The sequence below is a fragment of the Geotrypetes seraphini genome, chromosome 4, assembly GCF_902459505.1.
Source record: "Geotrypetes seraphini chromosome 4, aGeoSer1.1, whole genome shotgun sequence".
NCBI lineage: Eukaryota > Metazoa > Chordata > Amphibia > Gymnophiona > Dermophiidae > Geotrypetes > Geotrypetes seraphini.
The window spans coordinates 110,122,406-110,140,066 of NC_047087.1; the positions used below are offsets into that span (position 1 = coordinate 110,122,406).

At 45.4% G+C, this 17,661-nt stretch overlaps 1 protein-coding gene across 7 annotated transcripts in view; it reads right to left on the bottom strand.

Annotated features, from left to right (window-relative positions):
* Window positions 1-17,661, bottom strand: part of LOC117359521 (beta-1,4-galactosyltransferase 3-like) — a 100,461-nt gene that overhangs the window by 14,814 nt on the left and 67,986 nt on the right. For 6 of the 7 annotated variants that reach the window (XM_033942456.1, XM_033942452.1, XM_033942454.1 and 3 more), the window contains exon 6: window positions 5,015-5,119. The exons of the other annotated variant lie outside the window; for it this stretch is intronic. In XM_033942456.1, the coding sequence (XP_033798347.1) occupies window positions 5,015-5,119 (105 nt within the window). The remainder of the gene's footprint in view (window positions 1-5,014; window positions 5,120-17,661) is intronic. 7 annotated transcript variants of the gene reach the window in all.

A 17,661-nucleotide genomic window follows, 5' to 3' on the forward strand; every position in this document is an offset into this window, starting at 1 on the left:
GTACCGCTCCATGGTGTGACTTCACTGAGTATTGTATTTAATTCTGGTCGCCATACCTCAAAAGAGATATAGTGGAATTAGAAAAGGTTCAGAGAAGAGCAACCAAGATGAAAAATGGAATAGAACTCCTCACATCTGAGAAAAGACTAAAGAGGTTAGGGTTCTTAAGCTTGGAAAAGAGTTGGCTGAGGGGAGATGTGACTGAAGTCTACAAAATTCTGAGTACACATGTACATGTACAAATGAATCAATATTTTACTCCATCAAAAATTATAAAGACTAAGGGACACTCAATGAAGTTACAGGGAAAAAGGGATTAGGTTCTTACCTTGCTAATATCGTTTCTAGTAGATAGATGTGTCATTCTGAACTCTGAGGACTTTCTTAGAGATCAGACTCCACAAGTGACCCTCATTAAGCCTGGTTCTAAGAGCGAGGTTGTAGAGCAGGGGTGCCCAAAAGGTCGATCGCGATTGACCAGTAGATTGCGAAGGCAACGCGAGTCGATCACGTTGCCTTCACGTTCTACTTGCTTCTCGACTCAGAAGTGCCAAGCTGACCAACTTCCCCCCACCTGACGTCAATTCTGACGTCGGAGAGGAAGTTCTTGGCCAGCCAATCGCTGCCTGGCTGGCCCAGAACTTCCTCTCTGACTTCAGAAATGACGTTGAGGAGAGGAAATCTGATCAGCCCGACGCTTCTGTGTGGGGAAGCAGGGAGAACTTGGGGCGGCGGTGGTTTAGAGGCCTGTTCCCCGATGACAGCGGCAGTGGCTTGGGAGCAGGCAGGGAGACAGACAGAAGGGGCAGCAGGGAGACAGAAAGAAAGAAGGGAAAAAGAAAGAAAGGGGGGACAGGAAGACAGAAAGAAAGGGGGCATGGAGAGAGAAAGGTAGACAGAAAGAAAGGGGGGACAGGGAGACAGAAAGAAGAAAGACAGAAAGAAAGGGGAGGGGGCAGGGAGAGAGGAAGAAAAAGTTGGCAGAGGGAATAAGTCTGGAAGCATACAGCAGGCTGAAAGAAGGGAAGAAATATTGGATGCACAGTCAGAAGAAAAGAGTGCAACCAGAGACTCACGAAATCACCAGACAGCAAAGGTAGGAAAAATGATTTTATTTTCAATTTAGTGATCAAAATGTGTCCGTTTTGAGAATTTATATCTGCGGTCTATATTTTGCATTATGGCCCCCTTTTACTAAACCACAATAGCGTTTTTTAGCGCATAGACCCTCTAAGCATCGAGAGCAGCGCAGGGCATTCAGTGCAGCTCCCTGCGCTAAAAACCGCTATCGCGGTTTAGTAAAAAGGGAGGAGGTATATTTGTCTATTTTTGTATAGTTGTTCCTGAGATGACATTGCATAAAGTTATCTGCCTTGACCTCTTTGAAAACCCACGGAATATAAATGATAATTAACATTTTCTCTGTACAGTGTGATTTGTGTTTTTAAAAATTTTATTGTTGGTAGATCATTTTGACTTGGTCATTTTAAAAGTAGCTCGCAAGCCCAAAAAGTGTAGGCACCCCTGTTGTAGAGGTTCAGCATTAAAGATAGTTTTCACTAGTGCTGCCCGATGCAGGAAAAAAAATTTCGATTCGAGTCAGCCTATTGAATCGATTTTTCGATTCGATTTTCCTTCCCAATTGGGTGGTGTTTTTCAAACATCCTGGTGGGTTTATTTTATAGCCTCTTCACCTCCTTTGGCCTCTCCTACCCACACTGGTCCTACCCACACTGGTGTAAACAAAATAAACAAACAAAAAATACTTTTCTTCTCTCTGTTAAATCCTAGCTCACGTTGGCAATCTAACACCAGCTCTGGAAGGATACACATTTCAAATCTGACATATTGTAATCACAAAACAGAACATAAAATTATTTTTCCTACCTTTTGTTGTCTGGTCAATTTTCAAATCATGTTGGTCCCAGGCTTCTGATCAGGCTCTCCTTCTTTGTTCTTTCTCTGTGCTAACCATCCATTTCTGTCCTCCCCTTCTGTTTCCCTTTCCTCCCCCGGAGGTCTGGCATCTTTCCTTTTTTCATCTCCATCCCCCCGCAGCGAAGGACCCCTCCATCCACCATCTCTCCTTTTCTCAACTACCCTTTCATCCAGCATCTCTCTTCTGTGTCCCTGTCCCTATTCTCCTCTCTAATAGTATCCCCCTTGTGTCCCTGTTCCTATGCTCCCTCCATACCCAGCATCTTATCTCTGTTTCATGTCTCTCCCCTTATCCAGCTTCTTCTCTCTTCCTTATCGCCTGTATCCCCCCTTCCTCAGGTACAGGCTTTCTCCTATCTTTCCTGCCATCCTGCACCTTGCCCACCTACTTTGGAGCAATATCTGTCCCTCTTGTACCCTTTCCCTTGGGGTCTTGCATTTCTCTCTCCTTCTCTCCATTAGTCCAGCACCTCTCCTCTGTTTTCCTCCCCCTCTTTTTGGTTTGGTCTCTCCCCTTCACTTCACCTCAGGTCTGGCACCTCCCCTCCCCTCTCTTATTCCTTCCTCCTCCTCCCTCTGCAGAGGCCTGCCTCCCCACCGCGAAGGCCTGCTCCCCCCGCCAAAGCCTGCCCCCCTGCCACGAAGGCCTGCTCCCCCCACAATCCTGCATGTTTCCCCAGCTTCCCTGCTTTTACCTTAAGCTAATACAGCAGCCTGCAGGATCGCTGGTGCTAAAGCAATCCCTGCAGCTTCCATAGTCCTCAGCGGTACGTTCTCTCTGCTGTGATCCTGACCCTGACGTCAGAGGAGGGGCGGGACCGTAGCAGAGAGAACGTGCCTCTGAGGACAACAGCTTCGTACACCAGTGATCCTGCAGGCTGTCATATTAGCTTAAGGTAAGCGCGGGGAAGCTGGGGGAACTTTCAGGCCTTTCCGACTGATCCTCCCCCCTCAAGCAGGAGCGGCAGCGGATGGCCAGCAAGAGGCAGTGCTGCCGCTCCTGCTTTAGGAAGGCATGGGGGAAGGGTCGTTCATCGAATCAGGAAGTCGATTTTTAAAAAAAATTGAATCGATTTGAATTGTGAATCAAGGCAGCACTAGTTTTCACAATAACCTGTGAACTACTGTCTTTAACACTCTCCACCATCTTTGCCCCATTAGAACATAACGCCTTCTATCCTTGTTCTTTTCCCCAGATATATCTAAAAATCTAAAATCTCCATCTACATCTGTTTGTATAGTAGCAGCCCTTGATAGGTAACAAAAACAATTGCAGCTGAAAACAGCCCTATTTTGAGGCTGGTGGCAGGGAGGGCAGGAAAATTCCAATAAATGCAGCCTCCCCAGTCAGCATATTATGTGATCTCTTTAGTATATAGCTGGGTTTAAAGACAAAATTGGATAAACTCCTGGAAGAAAAGTCCATAAACCATTATTAAGGTAGATCTGGGGAAAGCCAGGTATGTGTTGAAATGGGATGACTGAATTGTTAAAAGTATAAAAATTAAATGTAAAATATTGTTTCACATTCAATGGATGTACAATGTTTATAGTAAAGAATAAAATAAATTATTGACATTAAAAATAAGTGACATTAAAGTACCCCTTTAAGCTACAACAGCTTAACTTGGGATCTTACTGTGCAGTAGCTGCAAATTTATCTCCCCCTTTTACTAAGCCATGGTAGAGGTTTCTACCATGGCCCGGAGCGCTAGATGCTCCAACGCTCATAGAATTCCTATGAGCGGCAAAGCATTTAGTGTTCCAGGCCTTAATGCAGCAACCTCTGGGAGTGTTCCCAGCATTTGCCTTTACAGGAATCTGTGTTAACTTTCCAGATACCACCTGGTACTGTGCTTGGACTTAGCACAAAAGCACTTAGGCCTGGATTCTCTATACAGCGCAGGTATTGGCAGCCACCTAAAAAGTGTTTCACCAGAACTACATTTCTGTCACCTATCTTTATTGTGAATCACACCTACATAGGCGCTTTACAGCGCCTAATGCCACGTCTGACATTAGGCACCACTAAGCACCTCCGGAGCCTTTTCTTTAGGTGCCAGTAAGCAGTTGAGTGCCTACCGGCACCTAAGTTAAGGTGCCATTTGTAGAATTTCCTCCTTAGTGTCCCCAATTAGGAGACGTAAGCAATTCCACACTAACTAGAAGTGCTGATAGGTTCATGTTTTTTGAAGCTCCAATCAGTGCCCATGACACAAAAAGCACTTAAATGCGTGGTTTACCATACACTAACGCCTGCAAAGCCCCTTAATGCAGTTATGCACTAGTGTTCTTATGCTCAGTTACCAAAGAAACACTGTGGAGAGACGATGTTCCTGAAATGGACTTTATTAAAAAGTACATAAAACCTTTAGGACCTAGTCCGCTGGGAACGTTGGACCCAACACGGTTCATGTTTCGACAAGAGAGTCTTCCTCAGGGGTCCCTGCTATTCCTAGGGTGGAAGATACGTGGAAGGCTAAACAATCCAAAGATACAATTGCGTAGAAACTCCACACTGATTTGGTTTTTGCAGCGCGTCTCATGCGGAATTTCTACGCAATTGTATCTTTGGATTGTTTAGCGTTCCACGTATCTTCCACCCTAAGACTAGCAGGGACCCCTAAGGAAAACTCTCTTTTCGAAACACGGACTATGTTGGGTCCAACATTCCCAGCAGACTAGGTCCTAAAGGTTTTTATGTGGATTGCTATGTTGATTTTTTAATATACTTTTTAATAAAGTCCATTTCAGGAACATTGTCTCTCCACAGTGTTTCTTTGGTTTCTCTTGGATTTTTTTCTCTGTGGATTTTCCTGGGTCAATTTTTTTGCTTATGTTCAGTTACCACATTGTAAACCATGTGTTAAGTGCTTAATATGGTTTAGTAAAAGGTCCCCTAGAAGTCAATACTCTAAAGATCACTGCTAGACAGATGTTTACTGTCAATCTCATTTGACTGTTTGGGAGGGAGGGGGAAATAACCACTTCAGCTCTGAATCTGACTATATCATGTGTTTTACCACTGTATCAGAACATCATTGAGATTCCAGTACAGCACCTCCACTTTAATTACCTTATTTTATTTTCTTGATTCTCTTTATCACGCTTATGTGGAATCATTTTGTAGTGACCGAGACTAAGAGGAGTTCGAGATATTGTCATTCCTGCTAGCTGAATCCTTAAAGGAAAATAAAAACAAAACAAAAATAGTTGGAGACACAAAAACCGATTTTGGAATTGTATAGCACAGATGGACAGGAAAGTCAATATTTTTTATACGAATTCTTAAACTACCTAAAGCACAGGCATTAGCCTCCCAGCATGGCTTAGCTGACTGCAATGTGTCTATAATAAAGCTTTCAATACACCTTTCCAAGTTACATCTGCTCAACAAAATCTACTTCCTTTCACTTGGGTATAATTATTAAACATGCTAATCAAGGTCCACCAGTTTTCACAAATCTAAAATGCCCAAAATTCACACTTACCATTAGTACAGTTTTTTTTGTAAGACTTTACTCCTAATTCCATTTCTTTTATTAAGATTTTTTTTTCCAATGAGCATGATAAATCCCTTTGTGTGCATTGTTTACAGCCTTTAACATTTAAGGGGCTAGCTGCTAAGTGTGTTAATGGTAAAACACAAGATTTTTGCCCCCTTAATGAGTGTTAAATGAAAAATCTGAATGCTATTTTACTATAGTATGCATTATTTCTGCCATAACTGTACACAGAATTTTTGCAGAATTCCCCAGTCACACAGAATTTACCTTTTCTGTGCAGAAATCATATTCCTCAGCGACGTGCAACACTCAGCCAGAGAATTTCCCCTCCTAAGATGTTGCTTCAATAGGACCTGGCAGCAGCAGCAGCGATTTACACACACTCCCTGCCACTAACCCAGAAGCTTCTCCTCTGCTGCAGAAAGGCTTCTGGGTTACTAGCTGGCAGTATGGGGGAATCCCTGGCACTGTCAGGACCCATTGAAGCAACACCTTAGGGAAGGAGAGTTGTAAGTGGGTAGGGAAGTGAATGAAGGAAAGATGCTGCACATAGGGAGAGGGGGAAAGAATTGTTAGACATGTGGTGGAAGAGAGGAAGGGAGTGATGCATCAAAGAGGTAGAGAGGGTGGAAAAGATGCATGAAGAGTAGAGAGGAAGTAATGGACATAAGGGTAGAGAGAAGAGAGAGGGATGTTGTACATGATGATGGAGGGAAGGAAGAGAGAAATGTTGTACGGGTGGGGGGGTTAGAGATTTTTGACCTAGGGCACAAGGGGAAAGAGAGAGATGGTGAACAGAGGGAAAGAAATGAAATGTTGGATATGGCCGTGGAAGGGACAGAATGCTGCTTGGGTGTAGGGTTAAGAGAGATATTAGACTCAGGGCACAAGGGAGGGAAAGAGAGATATGTTAGACATGGGGGCAGATGAGAAGCAGGGAGAGATACATAGGAGGTGGAGATGGGAGATGTTGGATCTAGGAGCAGAAGGGATTGATTGAGAGTTGCTTGACAGTGGGAGTGAGGGAAGAGAGCAGGAGAAATGCTGGACAAGAGGGTAGGAGGGAAGGGAACCTTTTTTAGTGAGGCTTTTAATTCAGAAATTGAGGGTGAAAGAAAGATTTATTAGATGATCTGCAGGACATAATTTATTCAGTAGCAAGAGTAGTTAGAATGATGATTACTTCCTAAGGATTTCTAAGAGTGTGTGTGTTATGTATGGTTGTGGTTTATTCTATTTGGAGTTCTTTTAACCCCTGTTTATTTATTGTATTATACTGTAAACTGCTGGGTACCGAATGTTGGTAAGCGGTATACCAAATGTTTCAATAAATAGGGAGATGTCAAGATATGAGGGGGGAGAGGGAAGGAAGAGGGAGCACATGCTGGGCTAGAAGGGTGAAGGAAGGAAGACGCTGATGGTAGAACTCTGTGGAAGAGGCCAAGAGGGGGGAGGATGTGGCAAGGAAATGGATGACAGGATAATAATTAGAGGATAGAAATAAAGTAATGGGGAGAAGAATGAAGATATTATGTTATGTTAATCAGGTTTTCTATTCTGCCTTTACCTATTCAGTTCAAGGTTGGATTACATTACAAAACCTAGTGTTACCCAGGAAGTTACAATGGATAGTTTGACACGGGCATTCAATAGGGTTGCTAGTAAAGGTAGATCAGTACAACTATTAATTCAGGTCATAGTTACAAATACAAGTAAGTCATCGTTGGCTCATCATTATGTCTCAGGGGTTGTATTAGGCAGTTTTGAAATGGGTGTGCCATTTCAGTTACTTCAAGGTTTGCTCCCTGTCTTGGTACAGAAATGCTTTTAAAAGTTTTATAAACCCGAGAGAGTGACCATAGGATCATTGTGTAAGTGGTAGTTGATTACAGCATTTTGCTAATTGATATTGGATGGTTAAGGTGATTTGCCTGGTAGACTTTATATTGTTGCATGCTGGGAATTTTGAGTGGAAAAGGTTTCTGGTGGAATATCTGTTGGAAACACCATAGAGTAGGATGACCAACTTTGTAAAGTAGTCAGGGGCATTCTCTCTCAGGATCTTAAGGCAGTATTGCTTAATTTAAACTTGATCCTTGCAGTTATGGGCAGTGAATGTAGTTTCATATATTAGGGCTGTAGGTGTTCAGATTTCCACAGTCCATATACGAGTCTTACTGCTGCATTTTGAGCTAGTTGTAGACACAATAGCAACATTTTAGTGTAAAGAACTAGTGTTAACGTACAGGTACATTAGATAAATTGTGAGCCCACCGGGACAGACAGGGAAAAATGCTTGAGTACCTGAATGTAAACCACTTAGGTTATAAGTGGTATATAATAAATACTATAAATAAAATAAAAAAAATAGTCTAATAGGGATAGGATTAGGGATTGCACTACTATTCAGAAGGCCTCTGTTTCAAGATATTTTCTGATGGATATTAGCTTTCTCATCACAAGGAAAGATTGTTTTATTATTGATTGTACATGGCTTTTCATGGATAGGTTGTTATCAAATTCTACTCCTAAGATTCGGGATTGTAGTTCTAAAGGAAAGTCTGTGTCATTTACTGTAATCCTTGGAGAGTAGTGTGGGTCAGCTGAAGGTCCTAGCCGAATAAATTTGGTTTTCTTCTTATTTTGTTTGAGGTGGTGGGTTGAGATCCAGTTTTCTATGATGGGGACACATTTTTTGACAGTGGTAAGGGTGCTGACTAATGCATTCGTTATAGGTAGCATCTGTATAGGTGAAATGTTTTATTTGTGCAAGATCTAGGCTAACTCTCAAGGATTGCATTAGAAGGTTGAACACAGATGATGAACGTGGGAATCCTTGTGGAATCCTGCTGGGAGGGGGCCAGCTATCAGAAAGTTTATCATCTTTACGTACAGAATACTGCCGAGTGGTTAGGAAACCCTGGAACCAGGAGAGGACTGGGCCACTAAATCCAAAATCACTGAGGATCTTGGACATTTGATTGAAGTCTACAAGGTCAAATAAGCTGCTTAGGTCAAATTGGATTATGATTGCGCTGCAACCCTTGCTTAACTGTACTTTGCCATATGCTACGAGTGCTGCAATCACCATCTCAGTGCTGTGTTTTTTCCTGAATTCCGATTGTGAAGGGTGGAAGATATTGAAGCAGTGTAAGTACTGTAGCATTTGAGCCGTTCTGTGACATACCTTTCCATCAATTGGATAAATAGGGGGAAGTAAGCAAGCAACTGGCTGGTAATTGGTCACACAACAATGGAGTCGTGAAGATAAGATGTCAATTAGTCAGCCATGGGTATACTATTCAGAAGTCACTTTATTGATAAATATGCAACGAAAGCTCATAGACTGGACACTGGCAGTGTTTCGGCGTCTGTGCCTTTAACAAGAGTCTAAGAGACCATGTAAAAACAAAAATTCACAATTAGAAACTATTCAAAACCAAATTAAAACAAAGAGATTAAAAAACAATAATTTAAAAATATGGAAACAAAGTGAAGTACAAACTTAAAAATGATATACATAATGATTCACTAATACTGTGTTATTTAAAACTATTCAAATGTAGCATATTTTTACCAATTGTTAGTTTCTGTTTTTTAATTTAAGAACACCCCTCAATAGACTGTGTTTGCACTGTATTATATGCTCCGTCACTTACTGTTTGAGTCAGTTTAGCCCTTGATGTGTAACCAGCTAGTTATGTGTTTTTCTACCAATGTGTCAAGTCATTCTATTAATTTCACATCCTTTTTGTGCACATCGCCACTATAGCCATTTGTTTGTCTTTTAGTTTGCTTCCATATTCGCTTTTGTCTTCATTATGTATATCATTTTTAGGTTTGTATATTATTTTGTTTCCATATTTTTAAATTATTGCTTTTAAGTCATTGTTTATAAATTATTGCTTTTCATCAGTGTTTTATATCTCTTTGTTTTAATTTGGTTTTGAATAGTTTCTAATTGTGTTGACTTTTTGTTAGACTCTTGATAAAGGCACAGATGCCGAAACACTGCTAGTATCGAGTCTATGAGCTTTCGTAGCATATCACTAATAATAAAACCCTAAGCGCGTGTATTCCCTGCAACCGTGGTCTCTGGGTCCGTGCCGAATTCCATTTTCAAACACGGAGTTAGGGAACACGCCGGCGACTCCCCCCTCCCGCCCTCACTCACTAACCGCTGCCGCCGCTGCTGCTCCTCTTCATAAAGGATGCACCAAGTGACACTACATATCGCTTCCCCAGTTAACAAACATTTCACAGCTGTGGTTTCTGGGCAAGTCCCCTCCGGAGTTTCAAAGGGCTCCACGTGATTTATTTGAAATTTAGCTGAGAAGTCATTTCCAGAAGAGGACGAGAAAAGCGAGGAAGCACAGGCAAACTCTCTCCCTGCCGGGATGAGCCGGGACCCCTGAGAGACACGTGCAGAGAGCCCGGGACCAGTGTGAGGCTAGAGATCTCCCCCTGCCATCCCCATGCTCTTACCTACCTTCGCCCGGGATGAGCATGTCCGAAGTGCGCAGAAGCGGCACCAATGTCAGCTTCCTAAGGAGAAGATCGACCTCTGGTCCCGAGCAGGACGTCCAGTCCCAGGTATGGCACCCCATCAGCTCCGTGGCTGTTCAGGGGAATTAGACGGACTGCATTGCCAAGCTTCGTTAGTGCAGGAACCGGCGACTGCCTCCCCCTTCCCTAAAAAGCGATCAGGGGAATTTAGGTTTCACTTCTGTCCCTGAAAGTGCCTGATTTCACTTTCTAGAGTTTATGTAGACAAAGTTGTCGGGTGCAGGTGATCTGTTTCCATTTTTTAAGATGCAAATTGGTTTCCAGACATGCACAACAGGGGCAGCCATGGCACAACCGGGGGCCAGGGGGAGAGGGAAAGGGGGCTGCTTTGGGGGGAGGGGTGTGCTGGGGGTAGATAGCAATCATGCTTTGCTCTGGGAGGGGGAGGGAAACAAAAGGGGGCCACGGAACAGGCAAGCATAGCACAACAGGGGGGCAGGGGGAGTGGGAAAGGGGCTGCTTTGGGGGAGGGGTGTGCTGGGGGTAGATAGCAATCATGCTTTGCTCTGGGAGGGGGAGGGAAATAAAAGGGGGCCACGGAACAGGCAAGCATAGCACAACAGGGGGCCAGGGGGAGTGGGAAAGGGGCTGCTTTGGGGGGAGGGGTGTGCTGGAGGCAGACAGCAATCATGCTTTGCTCTGGGAGGGAGGAAACAGAAGGCGGCCACGGAGCAGACAGGCATAGCACAGAAGGGGGAGAGGGAAAGGGGGCTGCTTTGGGGGGGAGGGGTGTGCTGGGGGGCAGACAGCAATCATGCTTTGCTCTGGGAAGGGGGAAACAGAAGGGGGCCATGGAGCAGGCAGACATAGCACAACAGGAGGCCAGGGGGAGAGGGAAAGGGGGCTGCTTTGGGGGGAGGGGTGTGCTGGGAGCCAGACAGCAATCATGCTTTGCTCTGGGAGGGGGGAACAGAAGGGGGCCATGGAGAGAGACAGACAGAAAGAATGACAGACAGACAGCCAGCGTCCAAGGAGAGAGAGAGAGAGACAAAGAAAAATAAACAGACAGACAGACATCTAATCTAGCACCCATTAATGTAACGGGCTTAAACACTAGTTTATCAATAAAGTGACTCCTAAATAGTAGTGCTACCCGATTCAGGAAAAAAATTTTTGATTCGATTCAATTCAGCCCATTGAATTGGTTTTTTGATTCGATTTTCCTGCCCAATTGGGTGGGGTTTTTTTTCAAACATCCTGGTGGGTTTATTTTATAGCCTCTTCACCCCCTTTGCCTTCTCCTAACCACACTGGCGCTGTGGTGTAAACAAAATAAACAAACAAAAAAGACATTTCCTCTCTGTTAAATCCTAGCTCACGTTTGCGGTCTAACACCAGCTCTGGCAGGATACACGTTTCAAATCTGACATATTGTAATCACAAAACAGAAAATAAAATTAGTTTTTCTACCTTTTGTTGTCTGATCATTATTCAAATCTTGTTGGTCCCAGGCTCTGGTTGTCTTCCGATAACTTGCTTGCTAGGGTTCTCCTTCTTTCTTCTTTTTCCGTGATAACCATCCATCTGCCACCTCAGTCCTCCCCTTCCATTTCCCTTCCCTCTCCCAGGCTCTGGCATCTTTCTTTTTTTTTCGTCTCCATCCACAGATCTACCTTTTCTTAACTACCCTTTCATCCAGCATCTCTCCCTCCTTCCCCACCACCCCAGGGTCCACCATCTCTCACTTTCTTTTCTCAACTACCCCCCTATCCAGTATCTCTATCCCCCCTCCACACCATCCCTTGTGTCCAACTTCTCTCCATTTCTGTTCCTTCCCTCCCTAAATCCCATTGTCCATCATCTCTCCCTCTCCTCTATTTTTAGACCCATTATTTCTTTCTCCCCAAAGTCTGGCATATGCATGTCTCTTTGAAACCCCCTTCCCTCCCTCCCTCCGTGTACTTCTACACCAGGGCCCCCCTCCCCTGAAGGTCTGTCCCCCCCGAAGGCCTGCACCCCACCCCTGAAGGCCTGTCCCCCCCTTGAAGGCTTGTCCCCCCCGAAGGCCTATGCCACCATCCCTGGCCTGTCCCCCCTTTGAAGGCCTGTCTTCCCCCCTTAAAGGCCTGTCCCCACTTTGAAGGCTTGTCCCCCCTGAATACCTGCCTGTCCCCCCCTGAAGGCCTATGCCACCATCCCTGGCCTGTCCCCCCCTTGAAGGCTTATCTCCCCCCCCCTTGAAGGCTTGTCCCCCCCTGAAGGTCTGCCTGTCCCCCCTGAAGGCCTATGCCACCATCCCTGTCCTGTTCCCCCCTTGAAGGCCTGCCCCCCCCCTTGAAGGTCTCCACCCCCCTCCTTGAAGGCCTGGACCCAAGGACTGTACCCCTCAAGGCCTGTCCCACCCAGAAGGACTGCGGTTCCCCCCCTCCCCCCCCGGAAGGCCTCCATGTTCCCCCTGGCCTCCCCGCACCGTTTACCTTCTAAGTGAATCATGCAGAGCAGACCACGGTACTAGCGTCTTTACAAACTGCTTTGAGCTGTTTCTTCTGCTGCGGTCCCGCCCCTCTTCTGACGTCAGAGGCAGGATCACAGCGGAGGAACAGCCTCGAAGCAGTTTGCAAAGACGCTAGTACCGCGATCTGCTCTGCAGGTTTCACCTATAAGGTAAACGTTACGGGGAGGCCAGGGGAGAAGCCGAACGCCAGGATGGGAAATCGGACACTGGGGAAAGGGGGAGAAAAAGCCTACAGCAGCACTTTCCAACTGATCCTCCCTCCTCACTCTCTAGAGCAGGTGTGGCAGCGGATGGCCAGCAAGAGCAGTGCTGCCGCTCCTGCTTTAGGGGGCGAGGGTCCAAATCGGGTAGCCGATTTTTTGGTGTTTTAAATCAATTCAAATCGATTCACCCGAAGTGAATCGGTGAACCGATTCGAATCGTGAATCAGGCAGCACTACTAAATAGTATACCCGTGGCTGACTACTTGATATCTTATCCTCACGACTCCATTGCTATGTGCGTTTCCCTCATCGTCGAGGCCTTCCTTTGACTTCTTCTCCAGTGGTAATTGGTCACATCTGAGGGGCTAAATTTTGGGTTCTTGGGAATGGTTAAAACAATTCTTCATCCTGATTTGGGGAAAAGGCCAGTTTTTAGGTGATAGTTGAGCCATTGGGTTATTTTTCCTATGGTGGTTAAGGTGGTTGCTTTGATCAGGTAAGGTGGGCAGGTGCTTTGGAGTATTTTAAGAATATAGAAATATGGAATGTAGGGCTGAGGAAGGAATGAGATGGGGAATGGGAGAAAAGATGGAAATTTGATAGATAGCTGAAAATTGAAAATAAAGAGTGAGAAAGATGCAGAAAAGACCTTAAAAGGAATGATCAATGTGTCATAGGCAGGTGTAGCGAGGGAATAGAAAAGAGAGAAGAGAAAAAGCAAATGGACAACAGCTGCTTGAAGAAGAATTAGTAGACAACAGACAGGAAATCAGAAACTGGAACCAATATGATGTAAACATAAAATATCCAGACAATAAAGGTAGAAAAAATAATTCTGAATGTTTTAAATAGAATATGGATAATTAGCAAAAATATTGTTTAAAGAATTTTGAATATTTTTTTGCACAGAATTCCACAGGCATAACACATTAGTTTAAGACACCTTGGACTACATAAGAATGAGATTCAAAGCAGACAAATGTATACCAAACACCTCATTATGTAAACAACAACATAGCTTGTGTTGAACTTTGCAAGCTGCAGTATTCCTGAAAAAAAAAAAAAAAAATTCCAGCTCAAAACTGGTGTTTTTCCACCTTGGGAACACTGGGTCACCAACATGCAGCTCAATGCTCCCAGGCACCATTTTAAAGGGGCCAGCATTGTCAAAAATATATATGATCCAGGGCCTTCTCCCCTAGCAAACACTCCCCTAAAGGTACTACCTAACCCCCCCCCAACCAAGTCCTTAGTGCTTAAACTTCCATCTACAGGGCTTCTGGGCTTGATGGACCATTGGTCTGACCCAGTAAGGATATTCTTATATTCATCCTGGCCCCACCTTAAGTAGCCACTGGTAGTCCAGGAGTCACAAGACAGAAGCAATCTCAGTTGCTCATGTTCCTGCAGAGGCAGGGTAAAAACTTCACCCAAAGACCCCTAGTCTTGTGGTATGATCACTAGAGAGTCAGACTGCCATAAGGTACTACTGTTATGGATTGTGGGCTCCATTTTGAATCTAGTGTCTACAAGGAAAGGTGTTATTGGAAATGTCTCCTATCTCACAACCAGGGCCTGCAGGGGATGTGAGCAGAGCTTATGCACTTGGAATCCTGTATATCTTTAGGGGTCATATCTTCACTGGTGGGGGAGGCTGTACTGAGAGGGAGAAGGGAGGGGGAGTGGAGGAGGAGGATCTCTGGACCATGCCAGTAGAGAATGACACGGGGAAAAAATTTGTCCCTGTCACCACCCCGGCTGACCCTGTTCCCGCCCCGTCCCTGCGACCACTAATAATAATAATAACTTTATTTTTATATACCGCCAGCTATCTTGCGACTTCTAGGCGGTTTACAATAAAGAAACTGTGAATACAATGAAGGAAATGTAAATACAATAAAGAGAAACTTTACATACAATGAATTAAAGAGTATAGCAGTGTACATCTCAATACAATAAAGGGAAACTTTACGTACAATGAATTAAAGAGTATTGCAGTATACATCTCGTACAATGGATTAAAGAGTATAGCAGTATACATCTGATAATATTAATAATGTTAGCAACAGTTTGTGTGTTGCAAGGCCAGGAAGTGCCAAGCTGTTTGCACAGAAGTAGAAATGTTCCGTAAATTGAATAGGGTGTTCATAGTTAGTGGTTAGGGGTTGGGGTTAACAGTTTGCAAGATCAGGTATGTGATGATGTTACGAGGGGGGTTAATGTTCCGGTTCGTTGCCTAGGTATTTCAAGAATAGGTAAGTTTTTAGGTGTTTCCTGAATTCTTCATAGTTGTTTGTTTGTGCAATTAGTTTTTCTAGGTCTTTACCCCATATGGCTGCTTGATATGATAGCAGTTGTTGATGGTGTCTCTTATATTTGCACCCTCTAGCCGGTGGGGAGACAAATTTCATGTGTGTTTTTCTTTCGTGTCTGTTGGTTGGGAATGAGAAGAGATCTGTAATGTATTTTGGGGCTAGACCATTTAATACTTTGAAGCAGAGACATCCTAGCTTGAACTTTGTGCGCGCTTCCATCGGCAGCCAGTGTAGGAGTCGGTAGGAAGGGGTTATGTGATCGGACTTCTTCAGCCCGAAAATCATCCTGACTGCTGCATTTTGTATCAGTCCCCGCAGCATCCATACAAGCCTCAGTACTGAAATATTTAGCTTATCCTTCCTTATAAATCAAAGTTCTGGCTGCTGAACTAGAGAAAGAGATGTTCTGCTGGCAGGGCTTTGTTATAAATTTTTATCAACACAACTAATATACTATTTTATCCTAAAGCAAAAAATAAATTAAATATAAATTTTTTTCTACCTTTTTTGTCTGGTTTCTGTTTTCCTCATCTTCTCCATTTCCTTCCATCCACTGTCTGCCTTCTCTGTCTCTTCCATATGCTCTGTTACTGTGCCTCTCCCTTCCATCTCTCCCTCCACCCCTACCCTCAATTGTTCTGGCACCCATCTTCTTCCCTCCACTCCCCCAATAGTCTGGAATCTCTCTCTTCTCCATTTCCCTTCAGTGTCTGTTCCTCCCTACCCCATCTTCCCCAGTTTCCTTCAATGTCTGTTCCTCCCCACCCTACCCCACTCCACCTTCCCCAGTTTCCTTCAGTGTCTGTTCCTCTGCACCCCACCTTCCCCAGTTCCCTTCAGCATCTGTTCCTTCTCCACCCCACCTTTTCTCCTTTCTCCCTCCCTGCCCCTTACCTTCGCGGCAGGCAATTTCTAATTGTGCTTCCTACCAGCAGCCGGAGCGTTGAAATCGTGTGTGGCTGCAGGAAAGGTTGTCTCTGATACAACTTCCGGTTGTGTCAGAGATGACCTTTATGGCAGCCACATGTGATTTCAATGCTCTGGCTGCTCGTAGGAAGCACATTTAGAGAAATTGCCTGCCGCGAAGGTAAGGGGCAGGGAAGGAAATGCTGAGGCGGCGATCGGGCAGCAGCGATCCGTAATGAGGGAGGGAGGGAGATGCTTGGGTGGTGGCAGCGGCTATCAGTAAGGAAGGAGGGAGCGCAATCTGTGACCGCGTGTATTCCCTCCCTTAATTACGGAGACAAGGCCATTCACCACTCCACGGGGTGGTGAATGGCCTTAAACATAGAAACATAGAATTTGACGGCAGAAAAGGGCCGATGGCCCAACAAGTCTGCCCAATCATTATCCCTTCTACCCTCGAGAAACTATCCCCTATCATACCTCTGTAGTGACTCCACATGTTTGTCCCATCCTCTCTTGAAGTCGAGCATGCTACTAGCCTCGACTACCTGACCATTCTATCTATCAATCACCCTCTCGGTAAAGAAGTATTTCCTGGTGTCCCCATGAAATCTTCCTCCCCTAAGTTTTAGCGGATGTCCTCTTGCCACCGTGGGACCCGTAAGAGTGAAGATTTCCTCCTCCTCCTCCTCGATGCTGCCTGTTATGTACTTGAAAGTTGCTATCATGTCTCCCCTTTCTCTGCACTCCTCGAGCGAGTATAAGCGCAGACTGCTTAGACGATCTTCATATGAAAGATCTTTATGTCCCGAGACCATCCTTGTGACCATTCTCTGAACTGACTCAATTCTCTTCACATCCTTGTGGTAATGTGGCCTCCAAAACTGGACACAGTACTCCAGGTGCGGTCTCACCATGGATCTGTATAATGGCATTATAACTTCGGGTTTTCGGCTGATAAAGCTTCTTCTGATGCAGCCAATCATTTGTCTAGCCTTTTTTGAGGCTTTCTCCACCTGATTTGCAGCCTTCATGTCTTCACGGATGACATGCCGCGTGGCAGAGGGAGAGAAGAACTGCGAGGGAGCGCAAGGAGAAACGCGGCGGTGAGGAGCGGGTAGCGGCGAGAGTTAGCTCTGCCCACCCGCGTCACCAGCCGCGACAGCAGGATCGGCGCCCGGACTCCCCCTTAAGAGAAGGGAGCCGGGCGAGGAGGAAGTCACAGCAGCCGCGTGGCAGAGGGAGAGAAGAACTGCGAGGGAGCGCGAGGAGAAACGCGGCGGTGAGGAGCGGGTAGCGGCGAGAGTTAGCTCCGCCCACCCGCGTCACCAGCCGCGACAGCAGGATCGGCGCCCGGACTCCCCCAACTTGCACTCAGCCCGCTAAACAACCTCCCCAAGCCGCCGTTGCCGCCGAGTTCTCCCTGCTCCCCGATGCTGTAACAGGCCAGCAGCCTTCCTCCTGACAATTCTAACGTTGGAGAGGAAGTTCCTGGCCAGCCATGCAGCGATTGGCTGGCCGGGAACTTTCTCTCTGACATCAGAATTGATGTCAGGGGGGAAGGGGGAAGGCTGGTGTGCCTAGCGCTTCTGCAGTCTGGACTGTTACAGTGTCAGGGAACGGGGAAAACATAAAGGCAACGCAAGTCTATCACGGAGCCCAGGATGGGCTCCGCGATCAACTTGCGTTGCCTTTTCGATCTACTGGTCGATCGCGATAGACCTTTTGGGCACCCCTGGCCTAGACCATCCAGTAAAGCCACTGCCTGACCA